At 52.7% G+C, this 19,129-nt stretch overlaps 1 protein-coding gene across 3 annotated transcripts in view; it reads left to right on the top strand.

Moving 5' to 3' along the window:
* Positions 1 to 692: 692 nt before the first annotated feature.
* The window catches only part of AGRN (agrin), a 124,549-nt gene continuing 106,112 nt past the window's right edge, over positions 693 to 19,129 (top strand). For all 3 annotated transcript variants that reach the window (XM_074924756.1, XM_074924754.1, XM_074924753.1), the window contains exons 1-2: positions 693 to 1,165; positions 8,658 to 8,919. In XM_074924756.1, coding sequence (XP_074780857.1) covers positions 944 to 1,165; positions 8,658 to 8,919 — 484 coding nt within the window. In that variant the 5' untranslated portion in view covers positions 693 to 943. The remainder of the gene's footprint in view (positions 1,166 to 8,657; positions 8,920 to 19,129) is intronic.

Raw genomic sequence — 19,129 nt, 5'->3', positions numbered from 1 at the left:
TGCGTGTCACCTCCCCCCTGGTAACCGAGGAGACGGTGACGGACCAGGCGTGGGTGACTCGGTTTGTCTCGGGCTGGGGCTCTCCTGGATGCCCTGTGGCTCAGGGCCAGCCCGCCCGTGCCTCAGTTTCCCCACGGGTGTAGAAGGGAGCAGCCCTGGTGGCAGTCCTCCCCCTCCCCGATACCAAGGGCGAGCTGGGGGCGGCAGGCGAAGAAGTGGAGCTCCCCCCAGCCGCCCCCCGAGGTCCCCGGGCTGTGGGGTAGAGGCGGGGGGAGCCCCGCAGCCCTGCGCATCCCCGCGGGTGCGGGCTCCAGGGTGGGGGACGCAGGGTGGGGGACCCAGGGGGCAGAGCCGGGGGAGGGGGGGAGGCGGGTAGAGCATCATCTGCCGCGCAGGGGGGGGCGGGCTGTGGAGCCGGCTGCCTCTCGGCAGCGGTCCCTACACCTTTAAAAGTCTCCTCACGTTGGCGCGCTGATTATCCATTAACCTGATGCGAGCTCCCTTTCCTGGGGGTGGCGTCCTCGGCAGCTCCGCAATAAGAGCCGGCAGCAGGGCTGGCTCGCTCCCTCCCTCCCTCCCCTACCCTCGCTCCCTTCCTTATCAGCAATTCAGATTGCATGCAAATCTGCGGGCTTTCTTACAGGGGCAAGGCAGAGGACCGAGCGCTTCTCCCCGGCCGCGGCTTCTGGGGAGAGATATCTCCTCCTCCTCCTCCTCCTCCTCCTCTTGGGATTTTCTTCCTTCTCCCCTCCCCTGCTCTCCCCTCCCCTCCCTGCCTCCCTCCCTCTCTTTCTTTCTTTCCTCCTTTTCACCTCCTCGAACAAAAGTAGCCCTTCTCTCCGCCGCCAGCCCTGCCTGCGAGCGGGGCCGCTTTGTCTGCCCGCACCGTCGGGGTGCCCGGGGCAGGCAGCGGGCCGGGCCGGGCCGCCGCGGCCGCCGGGCCATGGCGGGGGGAGCGGCGGGTGCCCGGGTGCTGCTGGCGCTGCTGGGCTTGGGGTTGGCGCTGGGAGGAGGAGGTGGAGGAGGAGGAGGAGGTGGAGGAGCAGCAGCGACGTGCCCCGAGCGGGAGCTGGAGCGGCGGGAGGAGGAGGCCAACGTGGTGCTCACGGGCACGGTGGAGGAGATCATGAACGTGGACCCCGTGCACCACACCTACTCCTGCAAGGTAAAATTTGGGGGGGGTGGGTGGATGTGTGTGTGTGGATGCGGAGGGTGGCCCCCCGGGAAACTTTCAGCCCCCCAGCAGGCGCCTGCTCGGGCGGGCGCATGTGGTTTTTATTGTACGCCGCTGCTGGAGCTTTGGTGGGTAATTATGTATTTTTAGACTGCGGAGGCTCTCCCCGCTGGAGCTCCTGCAGCTGGGGCGAGGGGAATCTCTCAAGGTTGCTTTTTATGGGCATTTCCCTCCTTGCGGGGATGCGGAGCCTGACTCCCAACTTTCTCTCTGGCAGAGTTTAGGCTGCCGGGGAAGGTGCTTCGGAGCCGCTTGCTGGCTCTGCCCGTAGCTCCGTTTACTTTAGCAGCATCTTGAGTTCCTCTAGCTCAAGCTATTGTTTAACTATGAATCTAGCCTCTGGCTATGGTTTTTTTTTTGTTTTTTTTTTTTTTTTTTCCTCCCCCCTAAGCCGAGAGACTGTAAAGTACTCAGCAACCTGAAATACCATCCTCCCGCTTGTCAGAAAACGTGCTGGATGGCTTAACCCTTCCCGGGGCAGGAACCTCACTTGCGAGGACATGCTGCTCCATTGCTTTTTCCTCCTCTCCCCGGCCCCTTTTCTGCCCATCCTTACAAAGTACTGCGGTTCTTGCCTGTGGTTACGGCTAAGCAGGGCCTGGGGTGATGCGCAGCAGAGCGTTGGTGGGAGAAGGTTAACTTTTATTCCACGGCGTCGCCCTCTGTTCTGGAGCATCTCTCAACCCAGTAAAGTAGTTGAACAGCTTCTGTCTGTCCAGCTGGTGCCCGCTGCTTCACGCTTGCTCCCACCGCTCTGCCCCTTGCGCTGCCGCACGGTACAATCTGTACCCTGGCTCCTGTAAATTAGATCACAGACCCTCCAGGCTAGTGCACAGACCGTGTGTTTGCAAAGTGTCTGGCACATCCTGGGCGCTACGGAGAAAATTAATAAGCTGCTGCCAGCAGCCGGTGTCCTGCGGCAGCTTGGGGCACATATGGCTGAATGGATGTGGGCCACCTGATGCTGGGCGAGGGTTGCCAGGCAAGTAGGCAGGAGGTGGTCCAGGGAGGTTAGTGATGAGACAGAAATGCTTATCGAAGAAACGGGTCTGTCTCCTCACTCTGCGGACACACAGCAAGGTGTCTGGCTGGCGTAATAGCCAGGCTTCATCTTGATGCATCAGAGCAAGACTCGGGGCCAGGAAAATTGTTTTGCCTGGGCTCCTGTAAACCTGCTTGTTCAGCAGCTCTGCTTTTGCAAGGGTGCAATCAAGTCCGAGTAAGAGCAGCTAGGGAGCAAAGTGTGGGGAGGAAGCTGGTCTGTTGGTGGTGGCTGTATTGGAAACACAGTTTGCCTTGCTCAGCTTGGGAGGAGAGCCTTCACCCGCCTTTCCCTGCGCCATCCCGGGCGATGCTGTGAGGGTTTGTCCTCCTTACGCTGGACCTAACTCTGGGATTTTGCTTCTGCCGGTGACCAGGGTCATAACAGCACCTGAAGGCCAGAACATGCTCCAAAAGTACCTTTCCCCAGTCCTGGAGTCTTGTAAAAGAAAGTGAAAGGAGAAAAACCTCTTCTACCCTGGCTGGAAGTGCCCAGCCCATCTCGTTGTGGCAGTGCTGCCAGCTCTCCGGGTCGTGCTGTGACATTTAGCAATTTTCTTAGAGCAGTGGCTCTTCAGTCTCTTTACCTACACATCTGTCTCTTCTGATTTTTAATGGTATGCTCGTTGTGTGTTTGCAGGGAAAAAAGCGCTTTGAAATGGGACTTGGGGTGTCTTCAGGACCTGAAAGCAGATAAATCTCTCCTAACTTTGACTTAGCAGGGCGTAGGGCTCATGACTTGTAAATCTGTAGCTTTGCAGCAGCTGTTGGCCTGTTTCACTCCAAGAAGTCTCAAAGTACTGAAATCGCTGTGGCTTCTGCTGATGCTGGGTTGCAGGGTTAGACATACTTGTGGTTTAGAGGTTTTTTTGTTTTATTTTTATTTTTTTTTTACCAAGCACCTAGATTCCAAAAGGACAGTTTGGACATTAAACCTGACCGCTGGCTCCTGCTGCCCTCGCACCGACCCTGGTGCCTGCGGAGCTGGAACGAGCCAAGGTGCAGAAGGGATCTTGCTGGTGAGAAAACTCATGTCCACTTCCTCCCTGTCGTACTCCAGTAACCATTCCTTAGGCCCTGGGGTTACCTCCAAATACCGCAGTTATCTCTGTCAGGTTCTTCTTTATCTGAAGAGGAAAGGCAAGGGCCAAGTGTGTGGTAAGAGTTCCCTAGAGCCCACACCCGAAATAGCGAGTGTGCTGGGTGGTCTGCGAGGGAGCAGGCATGTGAATATCTGCGAGTGCTGCCTTCGTGTATTGTTCTTCCTAGTTAAACTCTAAACCCTCCCAGCTGAAGCCTTTGATAGATGAAGATAAGCAGATTACAACTCAGAAGAAACGCGAAATTAGTGTTAGATAAACACCCTTAAATAGCTACCAGCCATTCATTTGCTACTAGAGGAGATGAATAATAAGGAGAAACAGCCTGACAGAACTCCCAAAGTTGAAAGTGGCTGATGTGTGGCTTCACCAAGGGTTTGATACGGGAACCAGGGTGCTCTGCTTGTTCCTCTTCGCAAGCTGCTGCTCATCCCGTTCGCAGGCGGTGTGTTGGCATTGTCCCTCCCTGCCTTTGAGTCCTCTGATGTGCCTCGTTCTGGGCTGACCTGGTATTTATGAAGGGAGCTCCTATTTATAGGACAAATACAGGTTCTATATGTGCTATAGGAAGTGTTGAAAAGGATGTGGATCCTGTTCTGAACAATAGAGCCCATATTTTGGGGGGATGATGGTGGCTGTTCTCCAGCCAGGGTTGCATGTGGAAGTTGCTGGGGGAGGTGGGTTTGGTGCTCTGCTCGCTCCTAGGGAAGGGGCAGCTGCCTTCTGCCAGGGAAAGGGGGAGAGGGACGGTGTGCGGGCAGGAGGGAAGAGTTTGGCAGAGCTGTGTGTGAAGCTGCGAGCAGAGCTGATGCTCACCAGCACCCTTCATCTCTGAGAACTGCTGAAATCTGGTGGTGACCCTCTTTCCTTCTGTCCAGAGTGACAGCTCTCTTCCTGAGGGGGCTGTGCTCCAACTTCTCACCTTTCTTTACAAGACCAAGGCTGGCATTTCTCGAAGCATCTTCCTGGCAGGAATTCGCTCGCACTGCACATGCCTGCACAGGTGGTCCCATTCCCTACAGTGGGATGGACCCCCATGGCATACTGGAAAATCCTTTTACTTTCTGGTTTTGTACCGCACTTAAAATAAACCCTTGCAAGGATCTGCTTAAATAAAGTTTTCACTGTTCTGACTCTGCCTCCCTGTAGCAGCCAGGAGTCTTGTAAAACAGTCTTAATCCAGTGTTTTATGTGCTCGCTGGCAAAAGAGTGAATGAGTCTGCTATAGGGAAGGGGACCTCTTGGAACTAGGTTCCAGCCCAGTTTTTTCTCGCTCTCCCTCTTCTTCCCCAATCCTAGATGTAGCCAGTGAGTCACCAGTGACAAAGTCTTAATTGTGTGTGATGATGAATGGGATGCCCTACAGGTAATTGCTTGGTCTTTGGTGCCTCCACATCCATTCATTATAGAGGATAAGGGTGGGGAGAAAGCTGGTGGACTCTGATGTTGCTTGTGAATGCTGTGGCCTGACTCTGAGGTGTGTAACTAGAACAGCCATGCTAATTAAATTACCATCTGCTTCAGGAGAGGGGGTAGGCTTTAGCCTTTCCTCCCCCTTAGACCTAGCTGTGGAAATGCCCGACTGCAACCTTTCAGCACAAGCCCCAGGCTGTGCTTTCTGCCTGACTGGTGTATATATATATATATATATATTTTTTTTTTTTCCCTTTTGTCTCCTTTGCATTCCTGGGTTTTTGCCCTGGTTGCTCCTGCACCTCACCTTGCAGCGAGCAGCCTGCCCTGCGGGCTGCAGGCTGCTGCCGAAGGAAGAGGAGGTGGGGCTGGAGGAAGGTGTCTTAACTTGACTGTGGGGAGAAGCACAACCACAGGGAGTTGTGCTGCTGCGAAATGCTGGAGAAACAGCTGGTCCCGGGTGGGGAAGCGGGAGGCTTGCGCTGAAGCTGTGCAAGCTGTGCTCCTTCACACCCTGCCTCCTCGGCTCACCTGAGGTGCCACGTTCGCAGGTGGCCCCAGACTGGCTCTTTGAAGGGGGCTGCATGTGGTGGAGCAGATGTCTGTGTCCGTACCAGGATTCCTGTAAGAACAGAGGGGAGGAAAGCTGCCTGTCACAGCTACCCTTCCTTGCCATCTGAAGCTCCCTCTGTTTGCTGGTTGACTGCCATCTCTCTCCAGAAAAAAAGCTCACGCTGACAGGGCTGCGTTCAACCCAGCAGCCAGCTTTTCAAGCAGGTTTCCCAGGCAGAAATAGGCTGTGCAAATGGCTTTGAAGGGATTGCTTTCTCGGTCCCTCTTCTTACCCACGCCCAGCGGCTTGGACTTGGACTGTACAAAGAGGGAGGGTAGCCTGCTTATAAGTTATTGCTTGTCCTTTGGTTGCTGTGGCATTGCTTAGCACTGGCCCAAGGGGAGCTGGCTGCCTTCACGCTGGAAGACAAATGAGTGTGAGAGCGTGTGGGTACAACGTCTCCAGCTAACCTCTGCGCGTCTGGGAGCAGCTAAGGCATGTGCAGCTTCCAAAGAGGAGCTGTCACCGTGGTGTTTATACCTGGGATGGTTTTTTGATCTCAGGTATGCAGGAGAACAGGGCTCACCTCAGTAATACACAGGACCTGCTGGGCTGGGTCAGAGCTGAGACCCATCAAGTCCTTCTCCAAGGCAGGCACATAGAACACCTTCAGTCGAAGGTGTGCGAAGTAGGAGGATCTGAGAATAAAATACACTCCTAAAATCTGTTCTTAACCGTCAGTTGCACCTGTTGAGTACAGCAATGCTGATTTCATTCCTTTTTTTCTGCTTGGCGGGGGAATTTTGTGCTGAACAGGAGGGTCTTGCCCCTGCCTGCTTGCTCCTGTGGCAGAGGGAATGGCCCCGCTCCCTTGCCCCAACACCTGTAGCTGCCCACTCTTAGTTGTAGCAGGGACAGTGTGGGAGTTCAGCTCACGATCATTGTGGATCTTGAGGCCTCTTGATCTGGACTGAGTTAGTGCTGAGCTCACACCCTTGAATTATTGGAGTTAGGGCCTCAAAAAATTACAAGATTGATTAATGGTCATGACACTTGCATTCCTCCTAGCCCCCAACATGTTTTTACCCTCTTCTTTGAACTTTGCAGTGTCAGATCTTTGTGTGTGTCTTCTGTAGTCACTGAGTAATGGGACGGAGGTGTTTGACAAAGAGTAAGAGTCTCTGGATGGTTTCAAAGCCCATAGGGGAACACAATGCACTTGGAGGGCCGTGCAGGGCAGAGGCCAGTGAGCTGCAGTTGCAGATAACTACAGAAATGGTTCATTCTCGAGCAGGATAATGTCTGCTCTGTGCTTTCCTCCTCAACTGTAACAAGTGCCCCCCACCATGACCCCTGTGTCAAGCACAGAAGCCGTTGTGTGAACAACTATCTGCCTCCCTGCCAGGCTGGGAGAGACCTGTCTGCCTGTGAGCATCCTTTCTCTGCCCCTCGAGTTCCCTTCGGAATGACACTCTTAAAGTAGGGAATTACACTCTTGAAGTATGTTCGTGCCTGTTTCAGAGACGGGATCAAGAGCCTCCTTATCTCTGAGCCTCCACCTCCCTGCTTTGGTGCCTGGCCCGGTGTGCTGAAGTGCTCTTTGGGTGGTGAGGACGGCTGGGGAATGCAGGTGACGGGGTGCTCGGGCTGCAGAAGGAGGGGAGATGCTGGCAGGGAGTGTGATAAAGCACACGGAGCATCCCAGGCCGGGGGTGCCTGTGCTCACAGAAATACCCATGCACTACAGCAGCCGTCCTTGCTCCTTGATCTGGTGTCCCGTGTCCACTAAAGATTAATTTTAGGGCTGCTTCTTCCCTCCTGTTTCTTTTGGGTGGTTTGCTGTGGAGAGCGTGGCACTGCAGAGAGGTTGGCTTGCAGTTTTTTCACCTTTTTTGGGCAGGGGGATGAGCCAGCAGTGAGGTCCAGGGAGCGTCCTCTAGAGCTGCTGGCAGTGGAAGCGGGGAGAGAGGGACTAACTCTTGTGGCCAGGACTTGTTTTCCTTCCTGAAGTTTGGATGAGTAAAGGGGAAATGGGCTTCTGCTGCCAAATCCTCCATGTCTTTTAGCAAATCCAGTCTGTTAATGCAAACACTTTCTTTAGTCATTTATGGGAACATAAGTAGCCTTTGACATTTCTACATGGAATGTTATCTGCTCTGCCTTTTGTCTTCTCGAGGTACCAGTGCCTTGTCAGAAGGCTCCCCTCTCATTTACCCAACCCACCTGCCATCTCCTGCCCCTGTTTTGGGGCTCCTGTGCCACTGTTAGAGCCTCCTCTGTGGATGGACAGTGCTCCCTTTAGCTGTGCAGCCTTCCCCCATTGGGGACTTCTAGCCATTTAATGTTCCCTTCAAAGCTTTTTTTTTATTATTCAGAAGTGTTTTCTTCTCCTTTGATACATTTCACTGCTGAGATTTTGTTGCAAGTCAGAGTATCTCTGGGACAACTTGTACCAGCTGGAGTCTGTCACCTCCAATGATGCTGCCTGGGAGCAGAAGGGGAATTCCTCTGGCAAGGCTGAGACTTGAGTGCTGCCCCTGATAGGGCTTGGATCATGTCCCTGACCCTGTGGCCTGTGTCTGCAGATGATGGGGCAGAAGGAAAGAGGCATTGCTACCCTCCACCAGCCCTCTTTGTGCCAGGGGCTTGCTGGGTGTTTGCACTTGGGGTGGGGAAGATGAGTCCTCCCCGGGGTTGGTGGTGAGAGGGAGAGGGTTGTTTTGGTTTTGTGGGTCTCTGGGGAGGTGAGTCAAGGCGGCTCGTGGTAGGGTTTGGTGTAGGGCAGCTCTTCATCAGGCCGTTTCGAGCCTCCGACAGCAGTGACTGGGCTGGTGGCACACTTGGTAGCCAGCTCTGGGCCCAGCCAAAGCCGAGGGAGGAGAGGTGGGGAGGGAAGGCAAATCCTGCGCTCAGCACCAAAGGCAGCGTCCTAGCATGGAGGGGAGGGATGGGGCATGGGGATTTCTGTCCCTTGCTGGAGAGCTGGCCTGGCTGAGAGGCCCATCGTGACATGAGGCCTGTCCCCTTCGCTCCCCACGAGGCTGTGTGGGAAGGGGCCAGGAGTGCCATGTTCCTGGCCTGGAGAGTTGGGTGCAGCTTTGGCAGCAAGAGTAGAATGTGCTTTAGTCTTTGTTGCCCACGCATTTTGTACTTTTAGAGGGATGGCTAATGAAATTAGCTCTGCTGGAAGCCTTTGCCAGCCTGAACCACTCCTGTGCATCTTGTGACAACATGATAAAAATTAACCAGGCCAGAAAGTGCCAATTGTCTGTGGCTGTGAAATGGTCTCACGTGCTCTTTCTCCCTCTTGTTCAAGGTGAGAGTCTGGCGTTATCTGAAAGGCAAAGACATCGTCACTCACGAGATCCTCTTGGATGGTGGGAACAAAGTGGTTATCGGTGGCTTCGGGGACCCGTTAATCTGCGACAACCAAGTCTCGACTGGAGACACGCGGATTTTCTTCGTCAACCCCGCCCCGCAGTACATGTGGCCTGCACACCGCAATGAGCTGATGCTGAACTCCAGCCTCATGCGGATAACGCTGCGCAACTTGGAGGAGGTGGAGCACTGTGTGGAAGGTGAGGCTGGAGCGTGGGTGCCTGCCTTTCCCTGGGGTGCCCGCAGCCTGCAGACACCGCTGTGCTCTTAGCTTGTAAATGATCTCGGTGGTGATGAGGCCGATCAATCCTGCTGTTCTGCAGGTGTGTCAGGGGTGGTCATACTGCTCTGTGGACTCACTTGTTGTGGGGACAGTGCCTGGCATTGACCTTGTTGTCAAAGGCAACCAAGATACAGCTAAAAAAAGTTCTTTTATTTTTGCTCCAGACCTGATGCAGGTTCTCAGTCCCCTCCTCAATGAGCCCAATGTAGTTGGGAGCATCCCCACTGCAAGTCCTGTCCTAACACAAGTGTGTGGTGGGCACTGACCAGGGAATTTAGACTCCTCACACATGAGTTAGATTTACCTGTAGGTTTAGAGCTAATAAATTAATGGGTTAAGCCTGTGGTGAAGGCCTGTCCTTCATGGTAGTCACTTGGAGCTTCCTTGCTTGCTAAGTCAGCCTCATGGGTTCCTGCAGGAATCTGAAGAGCCAGCTTAGTTCTGCTAGGAGGTAAAGCTTGCTTCCCCAAGGTATAGCTAAGTCAAAACCAAGCCAAGCAGCTAAGCAGTTTTTGGGGGGATATGAGGTGTGCTTCTGTATTGTCATGGTGAAGCCCTGTATCGCTTGCATGTTAATGTCTGAAGCATTCGTGCCTGTTCCCTAAAGAGCTTGGGTGAGGAAGGTTGTAATGCTGTGCTGAGTTACTGGTGCTGCCGTGGGTGTAAGAATATTGCTGTTAGGAAGACCTGCAGGGTCAAGAGCCCGTATGTGCTCTTCAGTGGGGTCTTAGACCTCCACGTGTGGAGATGTGCCTCTGTGGCGAGCAGACCTGGAGAAAATTGATTTTTCTTCTGCTTGTTGCCCAACTACCTTGAAAACATAATTCTGTAATAACCCATTTTCTGACTTCTCTCTTCCCCCTTTATGCTTGTCCTGTGTTCCAGCAAGAGCTCCGAGCTCATGGGGGGAAAGCAGTGCCCCAAAAGCCCTTTGCTGGGGTCTGAGTATGTCCTGAAAGCAGATGAGTAAACAAGGGAAGGAATGCAGGAATTCTGCACAGACAACAAATAAACATGCAGATTGGCTCCCTCCTCCCCTTGGATGTGCAGAGGAGAGGCCATAACCCCTTTTTCCAGCTGTGAATGCTGACAGAAGTAAATGGCCGAACTCATGGTCTGGGAGGCTGGGAGAGAGCTAGTTTAACAAAGTGGCTCGCAGGAGGCCCCCGTCTCGAGTGGTGTTTGTAAGTGGGAGGGACACTGGAGGTTTTCCACATATATATATATATCTATATATATATATCTATATGTGAGTGTGTGTATTCCATATTGCACTTGAAAGGTATCGATCCTGCTCCTTCCTTGCACCTAGTGGAGAGGGAGGGAGGAGGGGAAAAAAAAAAGAGCGTATGTGTGGTGGTTTTTGTTAAACCTGAGCAAACATTTGGAAGAATTCCCTCTTCACTAGCCTGCTGTGTTCTTTGGCATGCTCATTTTGCACACACTGGGTGTGAGCAGGGCTGGATGAGCTAGATGGTTCCCATTTGTGGTGAAGGATGTTGTCCCCTAAGGCCCCGGGGGCACTGCGAGATGATGAGAGATCTCCTTTTCCTCCTAATACTATAGATTCAGTGTAGAATTGGGACCTGTTCCTGCTTTTGTCTTGAGTTGGGGGAAGACTCAAACTTGTGTTGCGTTGACATAGTGCTTGTTCCAGCTGCTGGTGTGTCGGGGCTGGCTGTGTTTGGTGAGCTGGGCTGGGACCTGCTGCAGCTGGGGACATGTCCTAGCCATGGACAGCTTTTTTTGCAGAGGTGGCGATGGGACTGTCACTCCCAGTGTGCTGTACCGGCGTCCTGCTCCCAGGAGGGCAGAGGTGTGAGGTGTCTGTAGGTGGATGTAGCTGTAAGCGTGCCCTCTGCGGTGCCATAGGAAAGATTTGCTTGGTGTTGCTGTTGTGCAAGGGAGTTGAAGGTGCCAAAGCTGGGCATGTCTAAACTCTCTCTCCCCATCCTGTGTGCTTAAGTTTCAGGTCTATGGAGTTATAGGTGGGTTTATCTTTCCTCACTGCTATATTAACCTTTCCTGATGCCAGGGAGAAGATGATTCTTTCTGGGACTCCTCTCTCTGAAGATACTTGCTGCGTAGCTTGCTTCCTTTAATTAATTGGGTCCCTCTCCAGGATGCTGTTGGCATGCAGAGATAGGCTCAGCCTGCCTGACTGGTGGCTCAGGGACAGCAGGCTGGTGTGGGGAGAGTGGGGACTGGGGAGAGCTGGAAAACAGCCTGAGTACACCTTACCACTTGTTGTGGACCCAATTTCTCCAAACTGGAGACCTGTCCAGACTGTGTTGCTGAGAAATGACCAAAACAAGGCAACCTTGAGTTATATCTCAGGTAGGTTGAAAAGTGTTGCTTGAGGGAGATGCAGTGATTCTTATTTTGGCATCTGGCTGACTGAACAGCTCTTTCACTTGCCTTGATAAATCCCCTTTTTTTTTCCATATCCAGTGAACTTCCTTTTCTTCCCACATCTTGGAAGCCTGGTTGTTGTGTGAGTATCCTATATGCTGAGTGCTAGCAGGTTTGCTGGAGAGAGCATTGGAACAAACTGACCCCCAAAACTCTGGTATACTCGAGCCTTACCCAAAGCTCAGGCATCTCCTAAGGCCTGTGAAAGTCCCTTTTGGCTTGCCCGATGCGGCTGCCTTGGTGGCTTCTGGGAGGCCGTGCAAAACCAGCCATGAGAACCTGCTCCTGCCACCCTGGGAACCATTTCTGAGCTCCGAGTCTGAGAATTTAGCTCCAGGACTTGTTTCCTTCCCATCAGCTCCCCACAGAAGGGTTCAAAGCAAAGCTGCCCAGAACACTGCTCTTTGCTGCACTTTGAGTTTAAAAACAAACTTTTGAGTGCTTTTGCAGAAAGAATTGGAAGAATGGTGGCAGCTGAGTAGAAAAACACGAATGTTTTGAGTATCTTCATCTCCTGTCATTCCAGCTTGGAAAAATCCTAGACATCAAAAATCTTTCCTGTCTAAGAGGGGAGTTCAAACCAGGGCATCTCTGTGAAACAGTTCAGGTTAGAGTAAAACCGGTGGGTTTTGATTATACTTAATTGGAGTAGAAATGCTTTGACCAGCTGTAGTCAAAATACAACACTTCAGCTAAGCTCTCTGCAAACTGGCTCAGCACTGAGGGTGCCTGGAGGGAAGTTTTTTGGTGCTGAATGGCAGAGGAGCAGCTCAGGGGCTTGTGCAGGAGGCTGGGACACGGGCTTGGACTGGGTCCCTGGGTGAAGGAGGATGTTTGCTCTGGAGGGGAATGCATGGAAAGGGAGCTGGCCCTGGGTAGCACTGGGAGTAGATTCCCTCTTGTTCTTCACGACATCTGGACGAGGTTTCTCTGGGAAAGAATTAGCCTGATAAGCCCCAGCCTGGCTGTTTGTGCTGTGAAGGCTGGTAGTGCATGAGGAGGGCTGGAGTCACTGTGCAGGTGTTGGAGCCTCCCAGGGCTCTGTGCTAGGTGCAGTGCTTTCCTCTCCTGGCTCGCCCCTGACAACACCATCAAGCACGCTCTCTGGAGTTCAACAGCTGACTAATCCCTGCGAGATCTTTCCCCTGTGTGTGTGTGTGTGTGTGTGTGTCTCATATTTCACTTTGATCACAACTGCACTTGAAGAAAATCAAGATTTTTTTTTTTTTGTGTATGGTGTGGGAGGGGCTGTGTGACTCCATACTGAGCTGTCTGGGTGGAAGGAAGTTCAGATTAAACCTTTGTTAGGGCCTTGGTTAATGAAAGCCCAGAGCTTCTCTTAAATAGTGCCTTGCTTGTGGCATGATTTGCATTAACGCCACTGCAATTGCCCCAAACTGTTTTGCCGGCTTTGGAGATGTGTGTGGACTTTGAACCTCCTGGGAAAAGCCACGTACGTTGGCTTTACAAGTACAGCGCCTAGTGAAACCTGGTAGGGTTGGGTACAGTCAGCACAGGCTGTTGTAGCAGAAGGTCCCGCTGGTGGCTTGAGACCCTCGTCCCAGAGCAGCGTGTCCAACACACCTTCAAGAAACTCTTGCTCTGTGCTTTAACCAGGGTGGTGTCACCTCAAGTGACATGGAAAATAGGGCCCATGGGGTTGTTAAGCCTTTTGGTAAGGATGGATCTGCCTGGCCTAGGGGCAGTGCTGGGGGTGCTCTGCCTTCCTCATGGGAATTATTCCAGCAGTGAGAGCCAGGCTGAGGACTGGCCCTCTGTGTGGGCCCGCTCCCTGGGGGTGGGCAGCCAGGAGGGTGTGGGCTGTGCTGGGATGCTTCCCTTTGGGTGCTCTACCTTACCCAGCCTGGGAACTGGAGGGAGCCAGTGTGGTGTCTCGGGGTGCTGCTGTGAGGACACCGAGCAGGCTTTTGAAACTCTTTTTTTTTTTTTCCTGGTAGATGCCCATAGTAAAGCTCTAGCTGCTCTGGCTTGTGTTCAACACTCAGTGTGCTGCAGATGCTCCATATGTTTAAAAATGTCACTTAGCTCCTATTGAAATTCTGATTCTAGCCAGTCCAGAGCTCTCCTCTGACTTTTCATCTCTGTGGCAACCCTATTAATTACTCCTGTGGAAGAATTGCATCCAGTCCTGCAGCTTCAGTTCTCCCCTGTTTTCTCCCATGTCTACTTGGGAGCAGGACTGCTTTGAAAGTATCTCCCTTTAAGTTATAATGTCCATTCTGTTTTGTCTTCTGCCTGTTCACTTTTATTCTGTCCTCTCTTTCTTTTTAGGTCTCTGCCTCCATAGAACTGAGACGTTTTGTTCTTGTAAACCAGCCCATGCAAAATTTTCTTTTCAGGCTCCTTACAGAGACTGTAAGGCATGCACAGTAGGCTCCTCTCAGCAAGGAAATTGCTGGCATGGGTTTGTGTTAGGTGATTTGGGCTGTGGTCACTTCCCAGGCTCTGGTCTCTCTGCAGCCCTTCTCCACCCCTGCAACTATTTCTTTTTAATCCATCCCTGGCATTTCATTGTGCTTCAGAACAGGCGAGGGAGGGGGCTGGAAGAGGGTTAGTGTGTGGGTTTTTTCTTAAAGAAGGTTTTTCTTTCCTTTCCTCCTCTTCATGGCTCTGTTTTGAATTGAAGATAATAAGAACAGCATCAACACCTCCGTCTCGAGAGGGTGAGAGAGTTAGCCAGCAGCTGTAAAATGTAGTAAACTGAGAGGAGAGAATCCAGCACTGAACACTTGGGGGGGGGGGCCCTTCCTGCCTCCCCATCTGCGGGCTGGGGCAGCGTGTCAGCGACTGGCCCTGGGGAGAGCAGGGGCTGACCTGTGGGCGAGGTGCTGGTGCTTTGGGGACGGATGGAGCCAGGTACTGTGGCTGATGCTGCAGAAGCTGCCCTGGCCCTGCCGTGCTGGCTGGGCCAGCGTTTACAGGAGGTGCTCTTGCCACTAGTGTGGGGAGCCCTGTGTTTGGGCCAAGCCTAAGGGTCCGTTTCCTCCTTCCCTTGCGTGGTAGCGATGCAAAACATCCCATGGGTTTATAGCAGTAGCTAAGAGAGTCGATTTGTTTAGCAAATTCCTATGGAATTTTAATCTGGTGTGGGAGGCTACTGGTCTGGGAAGGCTCCTTTGGCCCCACTTCCCACTCTGGCACATCCTGCTGCATTTCTCTGCGGGATCCGCTGGGGCTTTTTGGTCAGCAGCAGTTATGACAAGTGCTGGGCCCTGGCCATGTGCTTTGGGTTATGCTTTTCCTTTGTTTGCTCAGCTAATAAGTTAGAGGGGGACTGTGGCAGAGGGGAGCTGCTGCTGTGGGCTCTGGCAGGCTCAGTGCCTCCTTCTGCCGTGTTCCCCAGCAGAACTGCTGGGTGCTGATTCAGCCTGGTACATCACCTCCTGGCTGGTGGGAATGCACAGGGAAGCATCATTCTCCCTGTTTCAACCTTTTTGGACAGATGTGGGGTGGAAGAGAAGGGAAGGGACATGGAAGTGGGAAAAGTATTGTGAGTTCCCATAGGGGAGCGGTGTGAAACATTTCTGTGTCCCGCTCTCGGTCCCTGCAGCATCCTTTCGGTGCTTCCCGCTGCAGGATGCTTGCACAGCATCAGCCTTGCTCAGGGGCCGGGGCAAGAGCTGTGTTGCAGTGCTCCCAGGCAGGGGGATTGCTGCAGGGAGCTCCTCCATGGGCACGTGAAGCCTTTGGTGGTGGTGCTGCGAGCAGGAGAGGAAATCCTGCTGAGAGGGTGCCCGCTCTGCTGTGGCTGCGGGGAGTGGGTGCCAGTGGAGTGACACTTCCTACTGGCAGGCATCAGTGTTCCTGTTGACAAGGCTGGCTCCGAATCTCTCCCTCTGAGCATCTCCTAAACTGGGACTCTGGCATCTCCTTCATCCTCTTCATATCCTCTGGCTTTGCAGAACTGTTCTTGGGCTTCTTGATAACCTGTTGCAAGGCAGGACTCGGGTGCAGCTTTTCTGTTACCTCTCCCTGACACCCTCTGCCCCCATCCTGCAGCCACCATGTAAAATGGGGAGCTGTGTCCCTCCCTCCTTCCCTCTTCCAGCTGGACGAGACTTTAGGAACCAGTCCTATACCTGGGCCCATCCTGCTGATGCTGCAGGCTGTGGGGCCAGGCTTTGCAGACAGCCTGTGCTGTGTGAGCCTTTACACATGGGCTGGTTTTGGTCACAGAGTCACCAGGCCACAAATCTGTACCTTGAACAAAAGGTGTTGCCATGCTATAGCTGCTTCTGTCCAAACCTTCCCTGTCACTTGTTTCACTGTCTGCTCGGTATCTCTTTGCACAGCATCAAACATGGGAGAGAGCAGTCAGCCCTGTCACCCTGTATATGCTGGAAGTGTAAATTAAATGTACAGGTGTGGCTGCTTGGAGAATGCAGCCAGACAGTCACATGGATGAATTCAGGTTGTTTTAATGCGGTAACCAATTTGCAGCCACCTAAGGGACTGAGTGGCTCTGCCTCTCTGGCAGGGGCAGAACTCAATTCTCTCTCTCTGCTGCAAATTGCCGGCTCCTGCTACTCGAGGGGGGCAGAGCTCTCCCTTTGGCACACCCAGGGCTTGATGCTTGTCTCAGCTCTGAGAGTTGGGGTGTGTGGGCACACGGCTCAGCCTGGGTATCTGCAGAAGCTGTCCCAGCAGAAGGGAGATGGCTCAGTACTCCTCTGGTTTCCATACAAAGTCCGGGAGCTGGCTTCTGCTGTCTGGGAGGATAGAGCTGACCTGCCCCAGCCTTCAGGCTGTCCAGGGCGATGGGCAGCGCTGGCCAGGCCAGCCTTTGCCCGTGAGCCCCGCGGGGCTCTGCCTGTCAGAGCTGCCAGGCGCCTGTGGGAACTGCCGGCACCCGCCCGGGCTTGCGCTGTGCTAATCCTTACCCAGGAGTGGGACTTCTGTCCTGTTTATCTTATTAAACGCTTTGTAAAGATTCTGCATTCCTTTGGGATGACTTCCAGGAGCAGGAGAGCTCTCTGATGTGCTGTGTGGCTGGGGTAGGGACAGGAGGGTGGCCCCGTGCCCCAGGACATGATGGATAACCTCCTTTCCCAGGTAGGCTTTGGGTTGGAGGTGAATGGTGCTCTGCAAGCTGCTCCCTCCTTACAAAGCCATTCTGGCAGTGCCTTTTTTTTTTTTTCCTTGAAAAACTGCTTCTCTTCCTGCGTTTTCAGCTCCCTAGAATCATTTTCTTTGATTAGCAAAGGAAATGGGACTCTAGTGCTTTCAATAATTCATACCCAATTTGGTTAATTTTGGTCTGGCTGCAGCACAGACTACAAAGTGAATAAGAATGTGTGAGGTTTCAAACCATTTTTTTTTTTCCTTATTTGCTACTAATTTTTACTGCCCTGGCTCTTCCTGTGTCCAGCAGCCACGTCAGTCTCTGTTAATCTCCGTGCTAAACCGCAGCAAGCTGAGCAGCGTGGCCGGGTGTGCGGCGCAGGCTGGGCTCTGTCCCAGTCCTGCCTTAAGCCCCTGTGAATTGCTGGTCTTCCTAAGCTTGTGCTCTCCCGCCCAGCGTCTCGCCTACTTTCTCTTGTTGTTTGTATGGATGACCTCCATCACCATTGCAGCTGAGGCCTTGAGCTGGCCGATACCTCTGTGTGAGCTCTTGTGCCTTGCCCAGATCCCAGCCCTTTTATTTCCTCTTGCCTCTTTAGATCCATATTCCAGCCTCACCTGAAACCCACTTTCTCTGGTCAATAAATGTCCTGCCTGTTTGCGTTCCTCACGCTAACACACAGCTCCTTTGTCCCATCCCAGAGGTGTGGTGCCAGGCAGCAGAGGTCTCCTGGATGATGCAGCACCTTGTTGGTAACGTCTTTTACGGCACAAACTGCTGTAACGATGCCTGTTACCTCTGTCTCTGAGCAGCTGGTGGAGTAGGAGCCGTGGCTGGTGTTTGCCTGGTGAGCTGCAGAGGGGAGTCTGCGTGTGCCATTCTTAGAAAAACCACTGCCTAGTTACTCTCCTTAAGCTGAGGCCATGTGGGTTTAGTTGTTGCTTGGATTTAGTGGATTTCTGCCCTGAAAGAGGACTGGCACTCCTACTCACTCTTTATAGACCGGAGATGCTCTTCCACAGCTGGGCTTTGCTTGTAGCCTTGCTCTGTAAGCTTGCTTATTCCATTATCTCATCCTGGGCTGGCTTTTTAGGAGAAGATCAAGCTAAAGTGGCCCCGCTACCCCTCTCCAGATGCAGGAGACAAACCTTAACATCATCCATGACCGACTGCCTCTTTCTACCTATTTTTTTTTTTTTCCCCTGCATAGCAGTGGATGTTGGAAGAGCACCGCATGCTCCCAAAGGATGTTGTGTCATCTTGATGGGCTGAAAGTGCATCTTCTGTCTAATATTAGACCACTGTGCTCTCTCTGTCTTGCAGGGATGCTAATTAGCTTAAGTGAACTGGAGGACTTGGCTGTGCCTCAGCATCTTTGATTTGTGGGTGATACTCAATTAAAACAAGGGGAACAAAAAGGCCGAGGGAGCGCTTTGCTGATCTCTGCACTTCTAAGTGCATTGCCTCTCTTTGGGTATGTAGTCCTCAGTTCTGTGTTTTGGGTGAGCAGGGCCAGACCCGCATGGAGACCAGCTCACAACTCTCAGACACGCAGGAGCGCTTTGGGTTGGAACTGCTCTCATCCAAACTGCACCTCCCGGGGAGAGAGGGAAGCATGGAGCCTCAGAATTTGTTGGAGAACAGTGTGAAGCAGTTATCTTTCCTTTAAAGACTTCAAAGCAATTTGCCTATGTTAACAAGCTGCTTAACTCCCCTAGGTGCTGTCTGCATTTCTGCAGGCTGAGACAGGTATGGTAAGCAGGCAGCAATACAGTCCCAGTTTGCAGAGCAAAACCAGTGACCAAGCAAGGAATGGGAGTCTCAACTGGGTGGGCTGCTCACGGCTGCCAGCAGTAGAAGGGAAAAGCTCAGGATAACCAGGATTAACGTGCATCTTGGCTGTGGATGGATGGGGCAGACACTTGACACAGGATACCAGAGCTTTATGGATAGATAGGTAGACAGGCTGTTGGCACCTAAAATGGGAGGAGAGCTGGTGATGGGGGAGATGCCCCATGAGGGGCTGCTCAGGACCTCACTGCCATAGCCCGGAGGCTCTGTGGATTCTCTCATGCTGTCTGTAGATTCCCTGGGACTCGCCCTGTTGCAGCACTACCCTGGATGCAGCGTCCCTGTGCTTTGAGTTTCCTCCTGCTGGGTTTTCCTTTGGCCTTCCAGGCTGCCCACAAGACTTTTATCAGTGTGTTCCAGACTCCATCTGCAGCAACAGGGAGTGCAGCTGATCACACGTGCATGGTGCTGAGATGCTCTGCCTTGGCCTTTTATCATACCTTGGCTTGTTCTTTGCCTGTCTAAAATCCTAGCATCCCTGCTGGTCTGCAGGAGTAAGAGAAGAGGCATTGAAATTGGACTTATTCAGCTCTTTAGCTAAGGAGAATATGGCTAAAGCTAATTCCTGTCTTCCTTCTAGCATAAATGCCACCAATGCCATTTATCCATTCCTCTGAAATACAGCTGCAGACTGGAAGGACGGCTCGTGCTACAGAACCCACAGGCCAGGAGGGATGCTCTGAGTTTATTTGTGACCAGTTGCCACTGTTGTGTGTGTGTGCTGTGTGGTGTTGACCTAAAGCCCCCTCCTGAAGCTAAGTTCGTGTTCTGAAAACTAGTC

Source organism: Athene noctua, chromosome 22 (genome assembly GCF_965140245.1).
Source record: "Athene noctua chromosome 22, bAthNoc1.hap1.1, whole genome shotgun sequence".
Taxonomy (NCBI): domain Eukaryota; kingdom Metazoa; phylum Chordata; class Aves; order Strigiformes; family Strigidae; genus Athene; species Athene noctua.
The sequence above is the reverse complement of the archived record's forward strand: the minus strand, read 5'-3'. Positions and strand labels throughout refer to the sequence as shown.